At 48.0% G+C, this 23768-nt stretch overlaps 1 protein-coding gene across 1 annotated transcript in view; it reads left to right on the top strand.

Moving 5' to 3' along the window:
- The window catches only part of LOC123748731 (uncharacterized), a 122465-nt gene that overhangs the window by 91682 nt on the left and 7015 nt on the right, over window positions 1-23768 (top strand). The window contains exon 3 of the mRNA XM_069308826.1: window positions 22490-22700. Within this exon, the coding sequence (XP_069164927.1) occupies window positions 22490-22700 (211 nt within the window). The remainder of the gene's footprint in view (window positions 1-22489; window positions 22701-23768) is intronic.

The following is a 23768-nucleotide window of genomic DNA, read 5'->3' as shown; positions in this document are numbered from 1 at the left end:
TGTGTGTCGCAGTTCAATGTGCTTGTGTGTGGGGCAGTTCATTGTGCTTGTGTGTGTGGCAGTTAATTGTGCTTGTGTGTGTGGCAGTTCATTGAGCTTGTGTGTGTGGCAGTTCGGTGTGCTTGTAAGTGTGGCAGTTCATTGTGCTTGTGTGTGTGGCAGTTCATTGTGCTTGTGTGTGTGGCAGTTCATTGTGCTTGTGTGTGAGGCAGTTCAGTGTGCTTGTGTGTGTGAGTGGCAGTTAATTGTGCTTGTGTGTGTGGCAGTTCATTGTGCTTCTGTGCGAGGTAGTTCAGTGTGCTAGTGTGTGTGAGTGGCAGTTCATTCTGCTTTTGTATGTGGCAGTTCATTGTGCTTGTGTGTGTGGAGCAGTTCATTGTGCTTGTGTATGTGGCAGTTCATTTTGCTTGTCTGTGTTGTAGTTCATTGTGCTTGTGTGTGTGGCAGTTCATTGTGCTTGTGTGTGTGGCAGTTCATTGTGCTTGTGTGCGAGGCAGTTTAGTGTGCCAGTGTGTGTGAGTGGCAGTTAATTGTGGTTGTGTGTGTGGCAGTTCATTGTGCTTGTATGTGTTGTAGTTCATTGTGCTTGTGTGTGTGGCAGTTCGTTGTGCTTGTGTGTGTGGCAGTTCATTGTGCTTGTGTGTGTGGCAGTTCTGTGTGCTTGTGTGTATGGCAGTTCATTGTGCTTGTGTGTCTGGCAGTTCAGTGTGCTTGTGTGTGTGGCAGTTCATTGTGCTTGTGTGTGAGGCAGTTCAGTGTGCTTGTGTGTGTATGTGGCAGTTCATTGTGCTTGTCTGTTTTGTAGTTCATTGTGCTTATGTGTGTGGGGCAGTTCATTGTGCTTGTGTGTGTGTTGCAGATCATTGTGCTTGTGTGTGTGGGGCAGTTCATTGTGCTTGTGTGAGTGTGGCAGTTCATTGTGCTTGTGTGTGTGTGGCAGATCATTGTGCTTGTGTGTGTGGGGCAGTTCATTGTGCTTGTCTGTGTTGTAGTTCAATGTGCTTGTGTGTGTGTGGCAGTTCATTGTGCTTGTGTGTGTGGGGCAGTTCATTGTTCTTGTGTGTGAGGCAGTTCAGTGTGCTTGTGTGTGTGGGGCAGTTCAGAGTGCTTGTGTGTGTGGCAGTTCATTGTGCTTGAATGTGTGGGAGTTCATTGAGCTTGTGTGTGTGTGGCAGTTCATTGAGCTTGTGTGTGTGGGGCAGTTCATTGTGCTTGTGTGTGTGTGCGGCAGTTCAGTGTACTTGTGTGTGTGGCAGTTCATTGTGCTTGTGTGTGTGGCAGTTCATTGTGCTTGTGTGTGTGGCAGTTCCGTGTTCTTGTGTGTGTGGGAATTCATTGTGCTTGTGTGTGTGGCAGTTCAGTGTGCTTGTGTGTGTGGCAGTTCATTGTGCTTGTTTGTGTGGCAGTTCATTGTGCTTGTGTGTGTGGCAGTTCATTGTGCTTGTGTGTGTGGCAGTTCATTGTGCTTGTGTGTGTGGCAGTTCATTGTGCTTGTGTGTGAGGCAGTTCAGTGTGCTTGTGTGTGTGAGTGGCAGTTAATTGTGCTTGTGTGTGTGTGGCAGTTCATTGTGATTGTGTGTGTGTGGCAGTTTATTGTGCTTGTGTGTGTGGCAGTTCATTGTGCTTGTGTGTGTGGCAGTTCATTGTGCTTGTGTATGCGGCAGTTCATTGAGCTTGTGTGTGTGGCAGTTCATTGTATTTGTGTGTGTGGCAGTTCATTGTGCTTGTGTGTGTGGCAGTTCATTGTGCTTGTGTGTGTGGGGCAGTTCATTGTGTTTGTGTGTGTAGCAGTTCATTGTGCTTGTGTGTGTGGCAGTTCATTGTGCTTGTCCGTGTTGTAGTTTTTTGTGCTTGTGTGTGTGGCAGTTCATTGTGCTTGTGTGTGAGGCAGTTCAGTGTGTTGTGTGTGTGAGTGGCAGTTAATTGTGCTTGTGTGTGCGGCAGTTCCTTGTGCTTGTGCGTGAGGCAGTTCATTGTGCTTGTCTGTGTTGTAGTTCATTGTGCTTGTGTGTGTGGCAGTTCATTGTGCTTGTGTGTGTGGCAGTTCATTGTGCTTGTGCGTGTTGCAGTTCATTGTCCTTGTGTGTGTGGCAGTTCATTGTGCTTGTCTGTGTTGTAGTTCATTGTGCTTGTGTGTGGGGCAGTTTATTGTGCTTGTGTGTGTGGCAGTTCATTGTGCTTGTGTGTGTGGCAATTCATTGTGTTTTTGTGTGTGGCAGTTCAATGTCCTTGTGTGTGGGGCAGTTCATTGTGCTTGTGTGTGTGGCAGTTCATTGTGCTTGTGTGTGAGGCAGTTCAGTGTGCTTGTGTGTGTGAGTGGCAGTTAATTGTGCTTGTGTGTGTGGCAGTTCATAGTGTTTGTGTGAGTGGCAGTTAATTGTGCTTGTGTGTGTGGCAGTTCATTATGTTTGTGTGTGGGGCAGTTCATTTTGCTTGTGTGTGCGGCAGTTCATTGAGCTTGTGTGTGTGGCAGTTCATTGTGTTTGTGTGTGTGGCAGTTCAATGTGCTTGTGTGTGTGGCAGTTCAGTGTGCTTGTGTGTGTGGCAGTTCAGTGTGCTTGTGTGTGTGGCAGTTCATTGTGCTTGTGAGTGAGGCAGTTCAGTGTGCATGTGTGTGTGAGTGGCAGTTAATTGTGCTTGTGTGTGGGGCAGTTCAGTGTGCTTGTGTGTGAGGCACTTCAGTGTGCTTGTGTGTGTGAGTGGCATTTATTTGTGCTTGTGTGTGTGGCAGTTCATTGTGTTTGTGTGAGTGGCAGTTAATTGTGCTTGTGTGTGTGGCAGTTCATTGTGTTTGTGTGTGGGGCAGTTCATTTTGCTTGTGTGTGCGGCAGTTCATTGAGGTTGTGTGTGGGGCAGTTCATTGTGCTTGTGTGTGAGGCAGTTCAGTGTGCTTGTGTGTGTGAGTGGCAGTTCATTGTGCTTGTGTGTGGGGCAGTTCATTGAGCTTGTGTGTGTGTGCGGCAGTTCAGTGTGCTTGTGTGTGTGGCAGTTCATTGTGCTTGTGTTTGTGGCAGTTCAGTGTGCTTGTGTGTGTGGCAGTTCATTGTGCTTGTGTGTGAGGCAGTTCATTGTGCTTTTGTGTGTGAGTGGCAGTTAATTATGCTTGTGCGTGTGGCAGTTCATTGTGCTTGTGAATGATGCAGTTTCTTGTGCTTGTGTGTGTTGTAGTTTATTGTGCTTGTATGTGTGGCAGTTCATTGTGCTTGTGTGTGTGGCAGTTCATTGTGCTTGTGTATGTGGCAGTTCATTCTGCTTGTGTGTGTAAGGCAGTTCATTGTACTTGTGTGTGTGGGGCAGTTCATTGTGCTTGGTTGTATATGTAGCAGTTCATTGTGCTTGTCTGTGTTGTAGTTCATTGTGCTTGTGTGTGAGGCATTTCATTGTGCTTGTGTGTGTGTTGCAGATCATTGTGCTTGTGTATGTGGGGCAGTTCATTGTGCTTGTGTATGTGTGGCAGTTCATTGTGCTTGTGTGTGTGGCAGTTCATTGCGCTTGTGTGTGTGGCAGTTTATTGTGCTTGTGTGTGTGGCAGTTCAGTGTGCTGGTGTGTGAGGCAGTTCATTGTGCTTGTGTGTGTGGCAGTTCAGTGTGCTTGTGTGTGTGGCAGTTCAGTGTGCTTGTGTGTGAGGCAGTTCAGTGTGCTTGTGTGTGAAGCAGTTCATTGTTTTTGTGTGTGTGGCAGTTCATTGTGCTTGTGTATGGGGCAGTTCATTGTGCTTGTGTGTGTGTGTGGCAGTTCATTGTGCTTGTGTGTGTGGAAGTTCATTGTGCTTGTGTGTTTGGCAGTTCATTGTGCTTGTGTGTGTGGCAGTTCATTGTGCTTGTGTGTGTGGCAGTTCATTGTTCTTGTGTGTGTGGCAGTTCATTGTGCTTGTGTGTGTGGCAGTTCATTGAGCTTGTGTGTGTGGCAGTTCACTGTGCTTGTGTGTGTGGCAGTTCATTGTGCTTGTGTGTGTGGCAGTTCATTGAGCTTGTGTGTGTGGCAGTTCATTGTGCTTGTGTGTGTGTGGCACTTCATTGTGCTTGTGTGTGAGGCAGTTCATTGTGCTTGTGTGTGTGGCAGTTCCGTGTGCTTGTGTGTGTGGCAGTTCATTGTGCTTGTGTGTGTGGCAGTTCATTGTGCTTATGTGTGTGGCAGTTCAGTGTGCTTGTGTGTGTGGAAGTTCATTGTGCTTGTGTGTGAGGCAGTTCAGTGTGCTTGTGTGTGAGTGGGAGTTAATTGTGCTTGTGTGTGTGGCAGTTCATTGTGCTTGTGTATGTGGCAGTTCATTGTGCTTGTGTGTGTTGTAGTTCACTGTGCTTGTGTTTTTGGCAGATCATTGTACTTGTGTGTGTGGGGCAGTTTATTGTGCTTGTGTGTGTGGCAATTCAGTGTGCTTGTGTGTATGGCAGTTCATTGTGCTTGTGTGTGAGGCAGTTCAGTGTGCTTGTGTGTGTGAGTGGAAGTTAATTGTGCTTGTGTGTGTGGCACTTCATTGTGCTTGTGTATGTGGCAGTTCATTGTGCTTGTGTGAGTTGTATTTCAGTGTGCTTGTGTGTGTGGCAGTTCTTTGTGCTTGTGTGTGTGTGGGGCAGTTCATTGTACTTGTGTGAGTTGTATTTCAGTGTGCTTGTGTGTGTGGGGCACTTCATTGTACTTGTGTGTGTGGGGCACTTCATTGTGCTTGGGTGTGAATGTGGCAGTTCATTGTGCTTGTCTGTGTTGTAGTTTATTGTGCTTGTGCGTGTGTGGCAGTTCATTGTGCTTGTGTATGTGGCAGTTCATTGTGCTTGTGTGTGTGGAGCAGTTCATTGTGCTTGTGTGTGTGGCAGTTCATTGTGCTTGTGTGTGTGGCAGTTCATTGTGCTTGTGTGCGAGGCAGTTTAGTGTGCTAGTATGTGTGAGTGGCAGTTAATTGTGCTTGTGTGTGTGGCAGTTCATTGTGCTTGTGTATGTGGCAGTTCATTGTGCTTGTCTGTGTTGTAGTTCATTGCGCTTGTGTGTGTGGCAGTTCATTGTGCTTGTGTGTGTGGCAGTTCATTGTTCTTGTGTTTGGCAGTTCCGTGTGCTTGTGTGTATGGCAGTTCATTGTGCTTGTGTGTCTGACAGTTCAGTGTGCTTGTGTGTGTGGCAGTTCATTGTGCTTGTGTGTGAGGCAGTTCAGTGTGCTTGTGTGTGTGAGTTGCAGTTCATTGTGCTTGTGTGTGTGGCAGTTCATTGTGCTTGTCTGTGTGGCAGTTCAGTGTGCTTGTGTGTGTGGCAGTTCATTGTGCTTGTGTGTGAGGCAGTTCAGTGTGCTTGGTTGTGTATGTAGCAGTTCATTGTGCTTGTCTGTGTTGTAGTTCATTGTGCTTGTGTGTGAGGCATTTCATTGTGCTTGTGTGTGTGTGGCAGATCATTGTGCTTGTGTATGTGGGGCAGTTCATTGTGCTTGTGTGTGTGTGGCAGTTCATTGTGCTTGTGTGTGTGGCAGTTCATTGCGCTTGTGTGTGTGGCAGTTTATTGTGCTTGTGTGTGTGGCAGTTCAGTGTGCTGGTGTGTGAGGCAGTTCATTGTGCTTGTGTGTGTGGCAGTTCAGTGTGCTTGTGTGTGTGGCAGTTCAGTGTGCTTGTGTGTGAGGCAGCTCAGTGTGCTTGTGTGTGAAGCAGTTCATTGTTTTTGTGTGTGTGGCAGTTCATTGTGCTTGTGTATGGGGCAGTTCATTGTGCTTGTGTGTGTGTGTGTGGCAGTTCATTGTGCTTGTGTGTGTGGAAGTTCATTGTGCTTGTGTGTGTGGCAGTTCATTGTGCTTGTGTGTGTGGCAGTTCATTGTGCTTGTGTGTGTGGCAGTTCATTGTTCTTGTGTGTGTGGCAGTTCATTGTGCTTGTGTGTGTGGCAGTTCATTGAGCTTGTGTGTGTGGCAGTTCACTGTGCTTGTGTGTGTGGCAGTTCATTGTGCTTGTGTGTGTGGCAGTTCATTGAGCTTGTGTGTGTGGCAGTTCATTGTGCTTGTGTGTGTGTGGCACTTCATTGTGCTTGTGTGTGAGGCAGTTCATTGTGCTTGTGTGTGTGGCAGTTCCGTGTGCTTGTGTGTGTGGCAGTTCATTGTGCTTGTGTGTGTGGCAGTCCATTGTGCTTATGTGTGTGGCAGTTCAGTGTGCTTGTGTGTGTGGCAGTTCATTGTGGTTGTGTGTGAGGCAGTTCAGTGTGCTTGTGTGTGAGTGGGAGTTAATTGTGCTTGTGTGTGTGGCAGTTCATTGTGCTTGTGTATATGGCAGTTCATTGTGCTTGTGTGTGTTGTAGTTCACTGTGCTTGTGTTTTTGGCAGATCATTGTACTTGTGTGTGTGTGGCAGTTTATTGTGCTTGTGTGTGTGGCAATTCAGTGTGCTTGTGTGTGTGGCAGTTCATTGTGCTTGTGTGTGAGGCAGTTCAGTGTGCTTGTGTGTGTGAGTGGAAGTTAATTGTGCTTGTGTGTGTGGCACTTCATTGTGCTTGTGTATGTGGCAGTTCATTGTGCTTGTGTGAGTTGTATTTCAGTGTGCTTGTGTGTGTGGCAGTTCATTGTGCTTGTGTGTGTGTGGGGCAGTTCATTGTACTTGTGTGAGTTGTATTTCAGTGTGCTTGTGTGTGTGGGGCACTTTATTGTACTTGTGTGTGTGGGGCAGTTCATTGTGCTTGGGTGTGAATGTGGCAGTTCATTGTGCTTGTCTGTGTTGTAGTTTATTGTGCTTGTGCGTGTGTGGCAGTTCATTGTGCTTGTGTATGTGGCAGTTCATTGTGCTTGTGTGTGTGGAGCAGTTCATTGTGCTTATGTGTGTGGCAGTTCATTGTGCTTGTGTGTGTGGCAGTTCATTGTGCTTGTGTGCGAGGCAGTTTAGTGTGCTAGTATGTGTGAGTGACAGTTAATTGTGCTTGTGTGTGTGGCAGTTCATTGTGCTTGTGTATGTGGCAGTTCATTGTGCTTGTCTGTGTTGTAGTTCATTGCGCTTGTGTGTGTGGCAGTTCATTGTGCTTTTGTGTGTGGCAGTTCATTGTTCTTGTGTTTGGCAGTTCCGTGTGCTTGTGTGTATGGCAGTTCGTTGTGCTTGTGTGTCTGGCAGTTCAGTGTGCTTGTGTGTGTGGCAGTTCATTGTGCTTGTGTGTGAGGCAGTTCAGTGTGCTTGTGTGTGTGAGTTGCAGTTCATTGTGCTTGTGTGTGTGGCAGTTCATTGTGCTTGTCTGTGTGGCAGTTCAGTGTGCTTGTGTGTGTGGCAGTTCATTGTGCTTGTGTGTGAGGCAGTTCAGTGTGCTTGTGTGTGTGGCAGCTCATTGTGCTTGTGTGTGAGGCAGTTCAGTGTGCTTGTGTGTATGGCAGTACAGTGAGCTTGTGTGTGTGGCAGTTCATTGTGCTTGTGTGTGTGGCAGTTCATTGTGCTTGTGCGTGTTGTAGTTCATTGTCCTTGTGTGTGTGGCAGTTCATTGTGCTTGTCTGTGTTGTAGTTCATTGTGCTTGTGTGTGAGGCAGTTTATTGTGCTTGTGTGTGTGGCAGTTCATTGTGCTTGTGTGTGTGGCAATTCATTGTGTTTTTGTGTGTGGCAGTTCAATGTGCTTGTGTGTGGGGCAGTTCATTGTGCTTCTGTGTGTGGCAGTTCATTGTGCTTGTGTGTGAGGCAGTTCAGTGTGCTTGTGTGTGTGAGTGGCAGTTAATTGTGCTTGTGTGTGTGGCAGTTCATTGTGTTTGTGTGAGTGGCAGTTAATTGTGCTTGTGTGTGTGGCAGTTCATTGTGTTTGTGTGTGGGGCAGTTCATTTTGCTTGTGTGTGCGGCAGTTCATTGAGCTTGTGTGTGTGGCAGTTCATTGTTCTTGTGTGTGTGGCAGTTCAATGTGCTTGTGAGTGTGGCAGTTCAGTGTGCTTGTGTGTGTGGCAGTTCAGTGTGCTTGTGTGTGTGGCAGTTCATTGTGCTTGTGTGTGAGGCAGTTCAGTGTGCATGTGTGTGTGAGTGGCAGTTAATTGTGCTTGTGTGTGGGGCAGTTCAGTGTGCTTGTGTGTGAGGCAGTTCAGTGTGCTTGTGTGTGTGAGTGGCAGTTAATTGTGCTTGTGTGTGTCGCAATTCATTGTGCTAGTGTGTGAGGCAGTTCAGTGTGCTTGTGTGTGTGAGTGGCAGTTATTTGTGCTTGTGTGTGTGGCAGTTCATTGTGTTAGTGTGAGTGGCAGTTAATTGTGCTTGTGTGTGTGGCAGTTCATTGTGTTTGTGTGTGGGGCAGTTCATTTTGCTTGTGTGTGCGGCAGTTCATTGTGCTTGTGTGTGAGGCAGTTCAGTGTGCTTGTGTGTGTGAGTGGCAGTTCATTGTGCTTGTGTGTGGGGCAGTTCATTGAGCTTGTGTGTGTGTGCGGCAGTTCAGTGTGCTTGTGTGTGTGGCAGTTCATTGTGCTTGTGTGTGTGGCAGTTCAGTGTGCTTGTGTGTGTGGCAGTTCATTGTGCTTGTGTGTGAGGCAGTTCAGTGTGCTTTTGTGTGTGAGTGGCAGTTAATTGTGCTTGTGCGTGTGGCAGTTCATTGTGCTTGTGAATGATGCAGTTTCTTGTGCTTGTGTGTGTTGTAGTTTATTGTGCTTGTATGTGTGGCAGTTCATTGTGCTTGTGTGTGTGGCAGTTCATTGTGCTTGTGTGTGTGGCAGTTCATTGTGCTTGTGTGTGTGGGGCAGTTCATTGTACTTGTGTGTGTGGGGCAGTTCATTGTGCTTGGTTGTGTATGTAGCAGTTCATTGTGCTTGTCTGTGTTGTAGTTCATTGTGCTTGTGTGTGGGGCAGTTCATTGTGCTTGTGTGTGTGTGGCAGATCATTGTGCTTGTGTATGTGGGGCAGTTCATTGTGCTTGTGTGTGTGTGGCAGTTCATTGTGCTTGTGTGTGTGGCAGTTCATTGCGCTTGTGTGTGTGGCAGTTTATTGTGCTTGTCTGTGTGGCAGTTCAGTGTGCTGGTGTGTGAGGCAGTTCATTGTGCTTGTGTGTGTGGCAGTTCAGTGTGCTTGTGTGTGTGGCAGTTCAGTGTGCTTGTGTGTGAGGCAGTTCAGTGTGCTTGTGTGTGAAGCAGTTCATTGTTTTTGTGTGTGTGGCAGTTCATTGTGCTTGTGTATGGGGCAGTTCATTGTGCTTGTGTGCGTGTGTGGCAGTTCATTGTGCTTGTGTGTGTGGAAGTTCATTGTGCTTGTGTGTGTGGCAGTTCATTGTGCTTGTGTGTGTGGCAGTTCATTGTGCTTGTGTGTGCGGCAGTTCATTGAGCTTGTGTGTGTGGCAGTTCATTGTGCTTGTGTGTGTGGCAGTTCATTGTGCTTGTGTGCGGGTGTTCATTGAGCTTGTGTGTGTGGCAGCTCATTGTGCTTGTGTGTGTGTGGCAGTTCATTGTGCTTGTGTGTGAGGCAGTTCATTGTGCTTGTGTGTGTGGCAGTTCCGTGTGCTTGTGTGTGTGGCAGTTCATTGTGCTTGTGTGTGTGGCAGTTCATTGTGCTTATGTGTGTGGCAGTTCCGTGTGCTTGTGTGTGTGGCAGTTCATTGTGCTTGTGTGTGAGGCAGTTCAGTGTGCTTGTGTATGTGAGTGGGAGTTAATTGTGCTTGTGTGTGTGGCAGTTCATTGTGCTTGTGTATGTGGCAGTTCATTGTGCTTGTGTGTGTTGTAGTTCATTGTGCTTGTGTTTTTGGCAGATCATTGTACTTGTGTGTGTGGGGCAGTTTATTGTGCTTGTGTGTGTGGCAATTCAGTGTGCTTGTGTGTGTGGCAGTTCATTGTGCTTGTGTGTGAGGCAGTTCAGTGTGCTTGTGTGTGTGAGTGGAAGTTAATTGTGCTTGTGTGTGTGGTAGTTCATTGTGCTTGTGTATGTGGCAGTTCATTGTGCTTGTGTGAGTTGTATTTAAGTGTGCTTGTGTGTGTGGCAGTTCATTGTGCTTGTGTGTGTGTGGGGCAGTTCATTGTACTTGTGTGAGTTGTATTTCAGTGTGCTTGTGTGTGTGGGGCACTTCATTGTACTTGTGTGTGTGGGGCAGTTCATTGTGCTTGGGTGTGAATGTGGCAGTTCATTGTGCTTGTCTGTGTTGTAGTTTATGGTGCTTGTGCGTGTGTGGCAGTTCATTGTGCTTGTGTGTGTGGCAGTTCATTGTGCTTGTGTGCGAGGCAGTTTAGTGTGCTAGTGTGTGTGAGTGGCAGTTAATTGTGCTTGTGTGTGTGGCAGTTCATTGTGCTTGTGTATGTGGCAGTTCATTGTGCTTGTCTGTGTTGTAGTTCATTGTGCTTGTGTGTGTGGCAGTTCATTGTTCTTGTGTGTGTGTGGCAGTTCCGTGTGCTTGTGTGTATGGCAGTTCATTGTGCTTGTGTGTCTGGCAGTTCAGTGTGCTTGTGTGTGTGGCAGTTCATTGTGCTTGTGTGTGAGGCAGTTCAGTGTGCTTGTGTGTGTGAGTTGCAGTTCATTGTGCTTGTGTGTGTGGCAGTTCATTGTACTTGTCTGTGTGGCAGTTCAGTGTGCTTGTGTGTGTGGCAGTTCATTGTGCTTGTGTGTGAGGCAGTTCAGTGTGCTTGTGTGTGTGGCAGTTCATTGTGCTTGTGTGTGAGGCAGTTCAGTGTGCTTGTGTGTATGGCAGTACAGTGTGCTTGTGTGTGTGGCAGTTCATTGTGCTTGTGTGTGTGGCAGTTCAGTGTGCTTGTGTGTGTGGCAGTTCATTGTGCTTGTGTGTGAGGCAGTTCAGTGTGCTTGTGTGTGTGAGTTGCAGTTCATTGTGCTTGTTTGTGTGTGGCAGTTCATTGTGCTTGTCTGTGTGGCAGTTCAGTGTGCTTGTGTGTGTGGCAGTTCATTGTGCTTGTGTATGTGACAGTTCATTGTGCTTGTGTGTGTTGTAGTTCATTGTGCTTGTGTGTGTGGCAGTTCATTGTACTTGTGTGAGTTGTATTTCAGTGTGCTTGTGTGTGGGGCAGATCATTGTGCTTGTGTGTGTGGGGCAGTTCATTGTCCTTGTGTGTGTGGCAGTTCATTGTACTTGTGTGAGTTGTATTTCTGTGTGCTTGTGTGTGTGAGGCAGTTCATTGTACTTGTGTGTGTGGGGCAGTTCCTTGTGCTTGTGTGTGTGTGGCAGTTCATTGTGCTTGTGTGTATGGCAGTTCATTGTGCTTGTGTGTGTGGCAGTTCATTGTGCTTGTGTGTGAGGCAGTTCATTGTGCTTGTGTGTGAGGCAGTTCAGTGTGCTTGTGTGTGGGGCAGTTCATTGTGTTTGTGTGTGTGGCAGTTCATTGTGCTTGTTTGTGAGGCAGTTCATTGTGCTTGTGTGTGTGGCAGTTCTTTGTGCTTGTGTGTGAGGCAGTTCAGTGTGCTTGTGTGTTAGGCAGTTCATTGTGCTTGTGTGTGAGGCAGTTCATTGTGCTTGTGTGTGAGGCAGTTCAGTGTGCTTGTGTGTGGGGCAGTTCATTGTGCTTGTGTGTGTGGCAGTTCATTGTGCTTGTGTGTGAGGCAGTTCATTGTGCTTGTGTGTGAGGCAGTTCATTGTGCTTGTGTGTGAGGCAGTTCAGTGTGCTTGTGTGTTAGGCAGTTCATTGTGCTTGTGTGTGTGGCAGTTCATTGTGCTTGTGTGTGTGGCAGTTCATTGTGCTTGTGTGTGAGGCAGTTCATTGTGCTTGTGTGTGAGGCAGTTCATTGTGCTTGTGTGTGAGGCAGTTCAGTGTGCTTGTGTGTTAGGCAGTTCATTGTGCTTGTGTGTGTGGCAGTTCATTGTGCTTGTGTGTGTAGCAGTTCATTGTGCTTGTGTGTGTGGCAGTTCATTGTGCTTGTGTGTGAGGCAGTTCATTGGTCTTGTGTGTGTGGCAGTTCATTGTGCTTGTGTGTGAGGCAGTTCATTGTGCTTGTGTGTGTGGCAGTTCATTGTGCTTGTGTGTGAGGCAGTTCATTGTGTTTGTGTGTGTGGCAGTTCATTGTGCTTGTGTGTGTGGCAGTTCAGTGTGCTTGTGTGTGGGGCAGTTCATTGTGCTTGTGTGTGTGGGGCAGTTCATTGTGCTTGGTTGTGTATGTAGCAGTTCATTGTGCTTGTCTGTGTTGTAGTTCATTGTGCTGGTGTGTGAGGCAGTTCATTGTGCTTGTGTGTGTGGCAGTTCAGTGTGCTTGTGTGTGTGGCAGTTCAGTGTGCTTGTGTGTGAGGCAGTTCAGTGTGCTTGTGTGTTTAGCAGTTAATTGTTTTTGTGTGTGTGGCAGTTCATTGTGCTTGTGTATGGGGCAGTTCATTGTGCTTGTGTGTGTGTGTGGCAGTTCATTGTGCTTGTGTGTGTTTAAGTTCATTGTGCTTGTGTGTGTGGCAGTTCATTGTGCTTGTGTGTGTGGCAGTTCATTGTGCTTGTGTGTGTGGCAGTTCATTGTTCTTGTGTGTGTGGCAGTTCATTGTGCTTGTGTGTGTGGCAGTTCATTGAGCTTGTGTGTGTGGCAGTTCACTGTGCTTGTGTGTGTGGCAGTTCATTGTGCTTGTGTGTGCGGCAGTTCATTGAGCTTGTGTGTGTGGCAGTTCATTGTGCTTGTGTGTGTGTGGCACTTCATTGTGCTTGTGTGTGAGGCAGTTCATTGTGCTTGTGTGTGTGGCAGTTCCGTGTGCTTGTGTGTGTGGCAGTTCATTGTGCTTGTGTGTGTGGCAGTTCATTGTGCTTATGTGTGTAGCAGTTCAGTGTGCTTGTGTGTGTGGCAGTTCATTGTGCTTGTGTGTGAGGCAGTTCAGTGTGCTTGTGTGTGAGTGGGAGTAAATTGTGCTTGTGTGTGTGGCAGTTCATTGTGCTTGTGTATGTGGCAGTTCATTGTGCTTGTGTGTGTTGTAGTTCACTGTGCTTGTGTTTTTGGCAGATCATTGTACTTGTGTGTGTGGGGCAGTTTATTGTGCTTGTGTGTGTGGCAATTCAGTGTGCTTGTGTGTGTGGCAGTTCATTGTGCTTGTGTGTGTGGCAGTTCCGTGTGCTTGTGTGTGTGGCAGTTCATTGTGCTTGTGTGTGTGGCAGTTCATTGTGCTTATGTGTGTAGCAGTTCAGTGTGCTTGTGTGTGTGGCAGTTCATTGTGCTTGTGTGTGAGGCAGTTCAGTGTGCTTGTGTGTGAGTGGGAGTTAATTGTGCTTGTGTGTGTGGCAGTTCATTGTGCTTGTGTATGTGGCAGTTCATTGTGCTTGTGTGTGTTGTAGTTCACTGTGCTTGTGTTTTTGGCAGATCATTGTACTTGTGTGTGTGGGGCAGTTTATTGTGCTTGTGTGTGTGGCAATTCAGTGTGCTTGTGTGTGTGGCAGTTCATTGTGCTTGTGTGTGAGGCAGTTCAGTGTGCTTGTGTGTGTGAGTGGAAGTTAATTGTGCTTGTGTGTGTGGCACTTCATTGTGCTTGTGTATGTGGCAGTTCATTGTGCTTGTGTGAGTTGTATTTCAGTGTGCTTGTGTGTGTGGCAGTTCATTGTGCTTGTGTGTGTGTGGGGCAGTTCATTGTACTTGTGTGAGTTGTATTTCAGTGTGCTTGTGTGTGTGGGGCACTTCATTGTACTTGTGTGTGTGGGGCAGTTCATTGTGCTTGGGTGTGAATGTGGCAGTTCATTGTGCTTGTCTGTGTTGTAGTTTATTGTGCTTGTGCGTGTGTGGCAGTTCATTGTGCTTGTGTATGTGGCAGTTCATTGTGCTTGTGTGTGTGGAGCAGTTCATTGTGCTTGTGTGTGTTGCAGTTCATTGTGCTTGTGTGTGTGGCAGTTCATTGTGCTTGTGTGCGAGGCAGTTTAGTGTGCTAGTGTGTGTGAGTGGCAGTTAATTGTGCTTGTGTGTGTGGCAGTTCATTGTGCTTGTGTATGTGCCAGTTCATTGTGCTTGTGTATGTGCCAGTTCATTGTGCTTGTCTGTGTTGTAGTTCATTGCGCTTGTGTGTGTGGCAGTTCATTGTGCTTGTGTGTGTGGCAGTTCATTGTTCTTGTGTTTGGCAGTTCCGTGTGCTTGTGTGTATGGCAGTTCATTGTGCTTGTGTGTCTGGCAGTTCAGTGTGCTTGTGTGTGTGGCAGTTCATTGTGCTTGTGTGTGAGGCAGTTCAGTGTGCTTGTGTGTGTGAGTTGCAGTTCTTTGTGCTTGTGTGTGTGGCAGTTCATTGTGCTTGTCTGTGTGGCAGTTCAGTGTGCTTGTGTGTGTGGCAGTTCATTGTGCTTGTGTGTGAGGCAGTTCAGTGTGCTTGTGTGTGTGGCAGTTCATTGTGCTTGTGTGTGAGGCAGTTCAGTGTGCTTGTGTGTATGGCAGTACAGTGTGCTTGTGTGTGTGGCAGTTCATTGTGCTTGTGTGTGTGGCAGTTCATTGTGCTTGTGCGTGTTGCAGTTCATTGTCCTTGTGTGTGTGGCAGTTCATTGTGCTTGTCTGTGTTGTAGTTCATTGTGCTTGTGTGTGGGGCAGTTTATTGTGCTTGTGTGTGTAGCAGTTCATTGTGCTTGTGTGTGTGGCAATTCATTGTGTTTTTGTGTGTGGCAGTTCAATGTGCTTGTGTGTGGGGCAGTTCATTGTGCTTGTGTGTGTGGCAGTTCATTGTGCTTGTGTGTGAGGCAGTTCAGTGTGCTTGTGTGTGTGAGTGGCAGTTAATTGTGCTTGTGTGTGTGGCAGTTCATTGTGTTTGTGTGAGTGGCAGTTAATTGTGCTTGTGTGTGTGGCAGTTCATTGTGTTTGTGTGTGGGGCAGTTCAATTTGCTTGTGTGTGCGGCAGTTCATTGAGCTTGTGTGTGTGGCAGTTCATTGTTCTTGTGTGTGTGGCAGTTCAATGTGCTTGTGTGTGTGGCAGTTCAGTGTGCTTGTGTGTGTGGCAGTTCAGTGTGCTTGTGTGTGTGGCAGTTCATTGTGCTTGTGTGTGAGGCAGTTCAGTGTGCATGTGTGTGTGAGTGGCAGTTAATTGTGCTTGTGTGTGGGGCAGTTCAGTGTGCTTGTGTGTGAGGCAGTTCAGTGTGCTTGTGTGTGTGAGTGGCAGTTAATTGTGCTTGTGTGTGTCGCAATTCATTGTGCTAGTGCGTGAGGCAGTTCAGTGTGCTTGTGTGTGTGAGTGGCAGTTATTTGTGCTTGTGTGTGTGGCAGTTCATTGTGTTTGTGTGAGTGGCATTTAATTGTGCTTGTGTTTGTGGCAGTTCATTGTGTTTGTGTGTTAGGCAGTTCATTTTGCTTGTGTGTGCGGCAGTTCATTGTGCTTGTGTGTGAGGCAGTTCAGTGTGCTTGTGTGTGTGAGTGGCAGTTCATTGTGCTTGTGTGTGGGGCAGTTCATTGAGCTTGTGTGTGTGTGCGGCAGTTCAGTGTGCTTGTGTGTGTGGCAGTTCATTGTGCTTGTATGTGTGGCAGTTCAGTGTGCTTGTGCGTGTGGCAGTTCATTGTGCTTGTGAATGATGCAGTTTCTTGTGCTTGTGTGTGTTGTAGTTTATTGTGCTTGTATGTGTGGCAGTTCATTTTGCTTGTGTGTGTGGCAGTTCATTGTGCTTGTGTGTATGGCAGTTCATTGTGCTTGTGTGTGTGGGGCAGTTCATTGTACTTATGTGTGTGGGGCAGTTCATTGTGCTTGGTTGTGTATGTAGCAGTTCATTGTGCTTGTCTGTGTTGTAGTTCATTGTGTTTGTGTGTGAGGCAGTTCATTGTGCTTGTGTGTGTGTGGCAGATCATTGTGCTTGTGTATGTGGGGCAGTTCATTGTGCTTGTGTGTGTGTGGCAGTTCATTGTGCATGTGTGTGTGGCAGTTCATTGCGCTTGTGTGTGCGGCAGTTTATTGTGCTTGTCTGTGTGGCAGTTCAGTGTGCTGGTGTGTGAGGCAGTTCATTGTGCTTGTGTGTGTGGCAGTTCAGTGTGCTTGTGTGTGTGGCAGTTCAGTGTGCTTGTGTGTGAGGCAGTTCAGTGTGCTTGTGTGTGAAGCAGTTCATTGTTTTTGTGTGTGTGGCAGTTCATTGTGCTTGTGTATGGGGCAGTTCATTGTGCTTGTGTGTGTGTGTGGCAGTTCATTGTGCTTGTGTGTGTGGAAGTTCATTGTGCTTGTGTGTGTGGCAGTTCATTGTGCTTGTGTGTGTGGCAGTTCATTGTGCTTGTGTGTGTGGCAGTTCATTGTTCTTGTGTGTGTGGCAGTTCATTGTGCTTGTGTGTGTGGCAGTTCATTGAGCTTGTGTGTGTGGCAGTTCATTGTGCTTGTGTGTGTGGCAGTTCATTGTGCTTGTGTGTGCGGCAGTTCATTGAGCTTGTGTGTGTGGCAGCTCATTGTGCTTGTGTGTGTGTGGCAGTTCATTGTGCTTGTGTGTGAGGCAGTTCATTGTGCTTGTGTGTGTGGCAGTTCCGTGTGCTTGTGTGTGTGGCAGTTCATTGTGCTTGTGTGTGTGGCAGTTCATTGTGCTTATGTGTGTGGCAGTTCTGTGTGCTTGTGTGTGTGGCAGTTCATTGTGCTTGTGTGTGAGGCAGTTCAGTGTGCTTGTGTGTGTGAGTGGGAGTTAATTGTGCTTGTGTGTGTGGCAGTTCATTGTGCTTGTGTATGTGGCAGTTCATTGTGCTTGTGTGTGTTGTAGTTCATTGTGCTTGTGTTTTTGGCAGATCATTGTACTTGTGTGTGTGGGGCAGTTTATTGTGCTTGTGTGTGTGGCAATTCAGTGTGCTTGTGTGTGTGGCAGTTCATTGTGCTTGTGTGTGAGGCAGTTCAGTGTGCTTGTGTGTGTGAGTGGAAGTTAATTGTGCTTGTGTGTGTGGCAGTTCATTGTGCTTGTGTATGTGGCAGTTCATTGTGCTTGTGTGAGTTGTATTTCAGTGTGCTTGTGTGTGTGGCAGTTCATTGTGCTTGTGTGTGTGTGGGGCAGTTCATTGTACTTGTGTGAGTTGTATTTCAGTGTGCTTGTGTGTGTGGGGCACTTCATTGTACTTGTGTGTGTGGGGCAGTTCATTGTGCTTGGGTGTGAATGTGGCAGTTCATTGTGCTTGTCTGTGTTGTAGTTTATTGTGCTTGTGCGTGTGTGGCAGTTCATTGTGCTTGTGTGTGTGGCAGTTCATTGTGCTTGTGTGCGAGGCAGTTTAGTGTGCTAGTGTGTGTGAGTGGCAGTTAATTGTGCTTGTGTGTGTGGCAGTTCATTGTGCTTGTGTATGTGGCAGTTCATTGTGCTTGTCTGTGTTGTAGTTCATTGTGCTTGTGTGTGTGGCAGTTCATTGTTCTTGTGTGTGTGGCAGTTCCGTGTGCTTGTGTGTATGGCAGTTCATTGTGCTTGTGTGTCTGGCAGTTCAGTGTGCTTGTGTGTGTGGCAGTTCATTGTGCTTGTGTGTGAGGCAGTTCAGTGTGCTTGTGTGTGTGAGTTGCAGTTCATTGTGCTTGTGTGTGTGGCAGTTCATTGTGCTTGTCTGTGTGGCAGTTCAGTGTGCTTGTGTGTGTGGCAGTTCATTGTGCTTGTGTGTGAGGCAGTTCAGTGTGCTTGTGTGTGTGGCAGTTCATTGTGCTTGTGTGTGAGGCAGTTCAGTGTGCTTGTGTGTATGGCAGTACAGTGTGCTTGTGTGTGTGGCAGTTCATTGTGCTTGTGTGTGTGGCAGTTCAGTGTGCTTGTGTGTGTGGCAGTTCATTGTGCTTGTGTGTGAGGCAGTTCAGTGTGCTTGTGTGTGTGAGTTGCAGTTCATTGTGCTTGTGTGTGTGTGGCAGTTCATTGTGCTTGTCTGTGTGGCAGTTCAGTGTGCTTGTGTGTGTGGCAGTTCATTGTGCTTGTGTATGTGACAGTTCATTGTGCTTGTGTGTGTTGTAGTTCATTGTGCTTGTGTGTGTGGCAGTTCATTGTACTTGTGTGAGTTGTATTTCAGTGTGCTTGTGTGTGTGGGGCAGATCATTGTGCTTGTGTGTGTGGGGCAGTTCATTGTCCTTGTGTGTGTGGCAGTTCATTGTACTTGTGTGAGTTGTATTTCTGTGTGCTTGTGTGTGTGAGGCAGTTCATTGTACTTGTGTGTGTGGGGCAGTTCCTTGTGCTTGTGTGTGTGTGGCAGTTCATTGTGCTTGTGTGTATGGCAGTTCATTGTGCTTGTGTGTGTGGCAGTTCATTGTGCTTGTGTGTGAATCAGTTCATTGTGCTTGTGTGTGAGTCAGTTCAGTGTGCTTGTGTGTGGGGCAGTTCATTGTGCTTGTGTGTGTGGCAGTTCATTGTGCTTGTGTGTGAGGCAGTTCATTGTGCTTGTGTGTGTGGCAGTTCTTTGTGCTTGTGTGTGAGGCAGTTCAGTGTGCTTGTGTGTTAGGCAGTTCATTGTGCTTGTGTGTGAGGCAGTTCATTGTGCTTGTGTGTGAGGCAGTTCAGTGTGCTTGTGTGTGGGGCAGTTCATTGTGCTTGTGTGTGTGGCAGTTCATTGTGCTTGTGTGTGAGGCAGTTCATTGTGCTTGTGTGTGAGGCAGTTCATTGTGCTTGTGTGTGAGGCAGTTCAGTGTGCTTGTGTGTTAGGCAGTTCATTGTGCTTGTGTGTGTGGCAGTTCATTGTGCTTGTGTGTGTGGCAGTTCATTGTGCTTGTGTGTGAGGCAGTTCATTGTGCTTGTGTGTGAGGCAGTTCATTGTGCTTGTGTGTGAGGCAGTTCAGTGTGCTTGTGTGTTAGGCAGTTCATTGTGCTTGTGTGTGTGGCAGTTCATTGTGCTTGTGTGTGTGGCAGTTCATTGTGCTTGTGTGTGTGGCAGTTCATTGTGCTTGTGTGTGAGGCAGTTCATTGGTCTTGTGTGTGTGGCAGTTCATTGTGCTTGTGTGTGAGGCAGTTCATTGTGCTTGTGTGTGTGGCAGTTCATTGTGCTTGTGTGTGAGGCAGTTCATTGTGTTTGTGTGTGTGGCAGTTCATTGTGCTTGTGTGTGTGGCAGTTCAGTGTGCTTGTGTGTGGGGCAGTTCATTGTGCTTGTGTGTGGGGCAGTTCATTGTGCTTGTGTGTATGGCAGTTCAGTGTGCTTGTGTGTGTGGCAGTTCATTGTGCTTGTATGTGGGGCAGTTCATTGTGCTTGTGTGTGTGGCAGTTCAGTGTGCTTGTTTGGGTGGCAGTTCAGTGTGCTTGTGTGTGGAATTCAGGTCCGAAAGCCTAAAGATAGCGGTTGTCAGTGTGTGTCCAAACTGATAACACAAGTTATAACTAATTTTGTATTTGATAGTTTGAACAACAAGTTAATTTTGATTGGAAAGGAAGAATATGCTGTCATGGATATAAATTGTGGCCAAAAAATTAAATGGAAAATGATGTATATTAAAATTGCGCTTGAAAAAGTAATGAATGAATATATAGGGATCACTAGCAGGCAGCACTAGCAGGGAGCACTAGTAGTGGACAGGGAGCACTAACAGAAGACAGGAAGCACTAGCAGTAGACAGGGAGCACTAACAGTAGACAGGGAACACTAGCAGTAGACAGGGAGCACTAACAGTAGACAGGGAGCACTAGCAGTGGACAGGGAGCACTAACAGTAGACAGGGAGCACTACCAGTGGACAGAGAGCACTAGCAGTGGACAGGTAGCACTAGCAGTTGACAGGATGCACTAGCAGTGGAGAGGGAGCACTAGCAGTAGACAGGAAGCACTAGCAATGGACAGGGAGCACTAGCAGTAGACAAAGAGCACTAGCAGTGGACAGGGAGCACTAGCAGTAGACAGGAAGCACTAGCAGTAGACAGGGAGCACTAGCAGTGGACAGGGAGCACTAGCAGTAGACAAAGAGCACTAGCAGTGGACAGGGAGCACTAGCAGTAGACAGGAAGCACTAGCAGTAGACAGGGAGCACTAGCAGTGGACAGTGAGCACTAGCAATGAGAAAGAGCACTAGCAGTGGACAGGGAGCACTAGCAGTAGACAGGGAGCACTAGCAGTGAACAGTGAGCACTAGCAATGAGAAAGAGCACTAGCAGTGGACAGGGAGCACTAGCAGTGGACAGGGAGCACTAGCAGTGGACAGGGAGCACTAGCAGTGGACAGGGAGCACTAGCAATGAGAAAGAGCACTAGCAGTGGACAGGGAGCACTAGCAGTAGACAGGGAGCACTAGCAGTGGACAGGGAGCACTAGCAGTGGACAGGGAGCACTAGCAGTGGACAGGGAGCACTAGCAGTAGACAGGGAGCACTAGCAGTGGACAGGGAGCACTAGCAGTGGACAGGGAGCACTAGCAGTGGACAGGGAGCACTAGCAGTGGACAGGGAGCACTAGCAGTGGACAGGGAGCACTAGCAATGAGAAAGAGCACTAGCAGTGGACAGGGAGCACTAGCAGTGGACAGGGAGCACTAGCAGTGGACAGGGAGCACTAGCAGTGGACAGTGAGCACTAGCAATGAGAAAGAGCACTAGCAGTGGACAGGGAGCACTAGCAGTGGACAGGGAGCACTAGCAGTGGACAGGGAGCACTAGCAGTGGACAGGGAGCACTAGCAGTGGACAGGGAGCACTAGCAGTCGACAGGGAGCACTAGCAGTGGACAGGGAGCACTAGCAGTGGACAGGGAGCACTAGCAGTGGACAGGGAGCACTAGCAGTGGACAGGGAGCACTAGCAGTGGACAGGGAGCACTAACAGTGATCAGGGAGCACTAGCAGTAGACATGGAGCACTAACAGTGGACAGGGAGCACTAGCAGTAGACATGGAGCACTAACAGTGGACAGGGAGCACTAGCAGTGGACAGGGGGCACTAACAGTGGACAGTGAGCACTAACAGTGATCTGGGAGCACTAACAGTAAGCAGGGAGTACTAACAGTGAGCAGGGAGCACTAGCAGTGGACAGTGAGCACTAGCAGTGGACAGGAAGCACTAGCAGTAGACAGGGAGCACTAGCAGTAGAGAGGGAGCACTAACAGTGAGCAGGGAGCACTAACAATGAACAGGGAGCACTAGCAGTAGACAGGGAGCACTAACAGTGAGCAGGGAGCACTAGCAGTGAGCAGGGAGCACTAGCAGTGGACAGGGAGCACTAACAGTGAGCAGGGAGCACTAGCAGTGGACAGGGAGCACTAGCAGTGAGCAGGGAGCACTAGCAGTGATCAGGGAGCACTAACAGTGAGCAGGGAGCACTAGCAGTGGACAGGGAGCACTAGCAGTGATCAGAGAGCACTAACAGTGAGCTGGGAGCACTAGCAGTGATCAGGGAGCACTAACAGTGAGCAGGGAGCACTAACAGTGGACAGGGAGCACTAGTAGTAGACAGGGAGCACTAGCAGTAGACAGGGAGCACTATCAGTGAGCAGGGAGCACTAACAGTGAGCAGGGAGCACTAGCAGTAGACAGGGAGCATTAACAGTAGACAGGGAGCACTAGCAGTGGATAGGGAGCACTAGCAGTGAGCAGGGAGCACTAACAGTGAGCAGGGAGCACTAACAGTGAGCAGGGAGCACTAGCAGTGAGCAGGGAGCACTAACAGTGAGCAGGGAGCACTAGCAGTGAGCAGGGAGCACAAGCAGTGAGCAGGGAGCACTAACAGTGGACAGGGAGCACTAGCAGTAGACAGGGAGCACTAGCAGTGGACAGGGAGCACTAGCAGTGATCAGAGAGCACTAACAGTGAGCAGGGAACACTAACAGTGAGCAGGGAGCACTAACAGTGAGCAGGGAGCACTAACAGTGAACAGGGAGCACTAACATTGAGCAGGGAGCACTAACAGTGAGCAGGGAGCACTAACAGTGAGCAGGGAGCACTAGCAATGAGCAGGGAGCACTAACAGTGAGCAGGGAGCACTAGCAGTGAGCAGGGAGCACTAGCAGTGAGCAGGGAGCACTAACAGTGGACAGGGAGCACTAGCAGTAGACAGGGAGCACTAGCAGTAGACAGGGAGCACTAGCAGTGAGCAGGGAGCACTAGCAGGGAGCAGGGAGCACTAGCAGTGAGCAGGGAGCACTAGCAGTGGACAGGGAGCACTAGCAGTGAGCAGGGTGTACTAGTAGTGAGCAGGGTGTACTAGCAGTGAGCAGGGTGTACTAGTAGTGAGCAGGGTGTACTAGTAGTGAGCAGGGTGTACTAGTAGTGAGCAGGGTGTACTAGTAGTGAGCAGGGTGTACTAGCAGTGAGCAGGGTGTACTAGCAGTGAGCAGAGTGTACTAGCAGTGAGCAGGGTGTACTAGTAGTGAGCAGGGTGTACTAGTAGTGAGCAGGGTGTACTAGTAGTGAGCAGGGTGTACTAGTAGTGAGCAGGGTGTACTAGTAGTGAGCAGGGTGTACTAGTAGTGAGCAGGGTGTACTAGTAGTGAGCAGGGTGTACTAGTAGTGAGCAGGGTGTACTAGTAGTGAGCAGGGTGTACTAGTAGTGAGCAGGGTGTACTAGCAGTGAGCAGGGTGTACTAGCAGTGAGCAGGGTGTACTAGCAGTGAGCAGGGTGTACTAGCAGTGAGCAGGGTGTACTAGTAGTGAGCAGGGTGTACTAGCAGTGAGCAGGGTGTACTAGTAGTGAGCAGGGTGTACTAGCAGTGAGCAGGGTGTACTAGTAGTGAGCAGGGTGTACTAGTAGTGAGCAGGGTGTACTAGCAGTGAGCAGGGTGTACTAGTAGTGAGCAGGGTGTACTAGTAGTGAGCACGGAGCACTAACAGTGAGCAGGGTGCGCTTTAATTCTTCCCAGGCTGACATTCTACAAGGTGCGTATGGGGACGTATTTCTTAAAAGAGCTGCAGTACCAGGGAGATGACAAGGCAGCTGAACCCTACTTGGTGGAGTACTGGCCGCTGCCCGCCATTATGGCCAGACTCGGCCACATGCATCACCAACTCCACTACCTCAAGCTGGACATTGAAGGGGCCGAGTGGGACGTGCTGGAGGAGACTGTGTTTAAGGTAGGAACTGGTAGCAACAGCTGCTAGTTAGGACCGGGTTTGATGTTATACAAGTCAAGGGTTATGAAAGGTTAAGTTGTGGGGTCTTCAATGGTTGGTTACTTTATATTCGGTCTATTTATGTCTGTTTACAAAATAATCCAATAAAATAACTTAAGATGGTAAATATTTCATTATTTTTTTTAATTTTGCCTAAGAAACCATTAACTAACCACTTTTTTGTGGGTGGAGGTTTGGAGGTGTCTTCAAAATTATAATTGACTTCAAAATCTTATTAGAAATATTGCTTTTTGTGCGCTGGTTAAGGATGAGCGCTACAAAAATGTTAAAACCTAACTACTGTTGCCCGCATAACGTCACTAGAGGAGTAACCGGCGGTGCCCGGGGTGTACCTCTCTCTCCCTACCCCCATCCCCCCCCAACCCCCCCTCCCCCCCCCCCTTCCCCACCCCAAACCCCAAACCCCCCCCCCCCTCTAGCTCCCATTCCCTTCTTTCCCCATCACCTTCCCTCCTTCCTCTCCCGTTGTTCCCTGTCCCCCCCTCATCTTTCCCATCCCCCTTTCGTCGTAAAGCCTGTTCACTACATACTATCTTCGCCATAACCCTTTTCGCACTCTCTTCACTATAGCCATCTTCCTCACTATAGCCATCTTCCGTACTCACTATCGTTAATGTAACCCAGATAAATTCCATTAATTATTTTTTAGTAAATCATGAAATGTTGTAATAGAACCCATGATCACCACACCAGAACTAAATATCTCTCTGATATCCCCAGAGTCAAACAAAATCTGTCTGCACTCTCTGCAAATAAAGGGACCTAGTCCATGGAACTCCCTAACGAATTGAAAAGCTGTCCAACCTACCCCTTATTCAACAGTAAAACCAAAAAGTACCTAATTTCATCCTAGTTTTCTACCTAGTGCTTCACGCTCGCACTGTATCGTGCGCTTCCCACTCCCCTAAAATGTGCCTAAGCCATACAACTTCACCGTTGTAATCACTGCCATCATCTTATATCATGGTTGTTATATTGAACGCATATTTTACTTTTATATACTGTACC

The sequence above is a fragment of the Procambarus clarkii genome, chromosome 63 (assembly GCF_040958095.1).
Source record: "Procambarus clarkii isolate CNS0578487 chromosome 63, FALCON_Pclarkii_2.0, whole genome shotgun sequence".
Taxonomy (NCBI): domain Eukaryota; kingdom Metazoa; phylum Arthropoda; class Malacostraca; order Decapoda; family Cambaridae; genus Procambarus; species Procambarus clarkii.
This window is presented reverse-complemented; position numbering and strand designations above follow the sequence as displayed.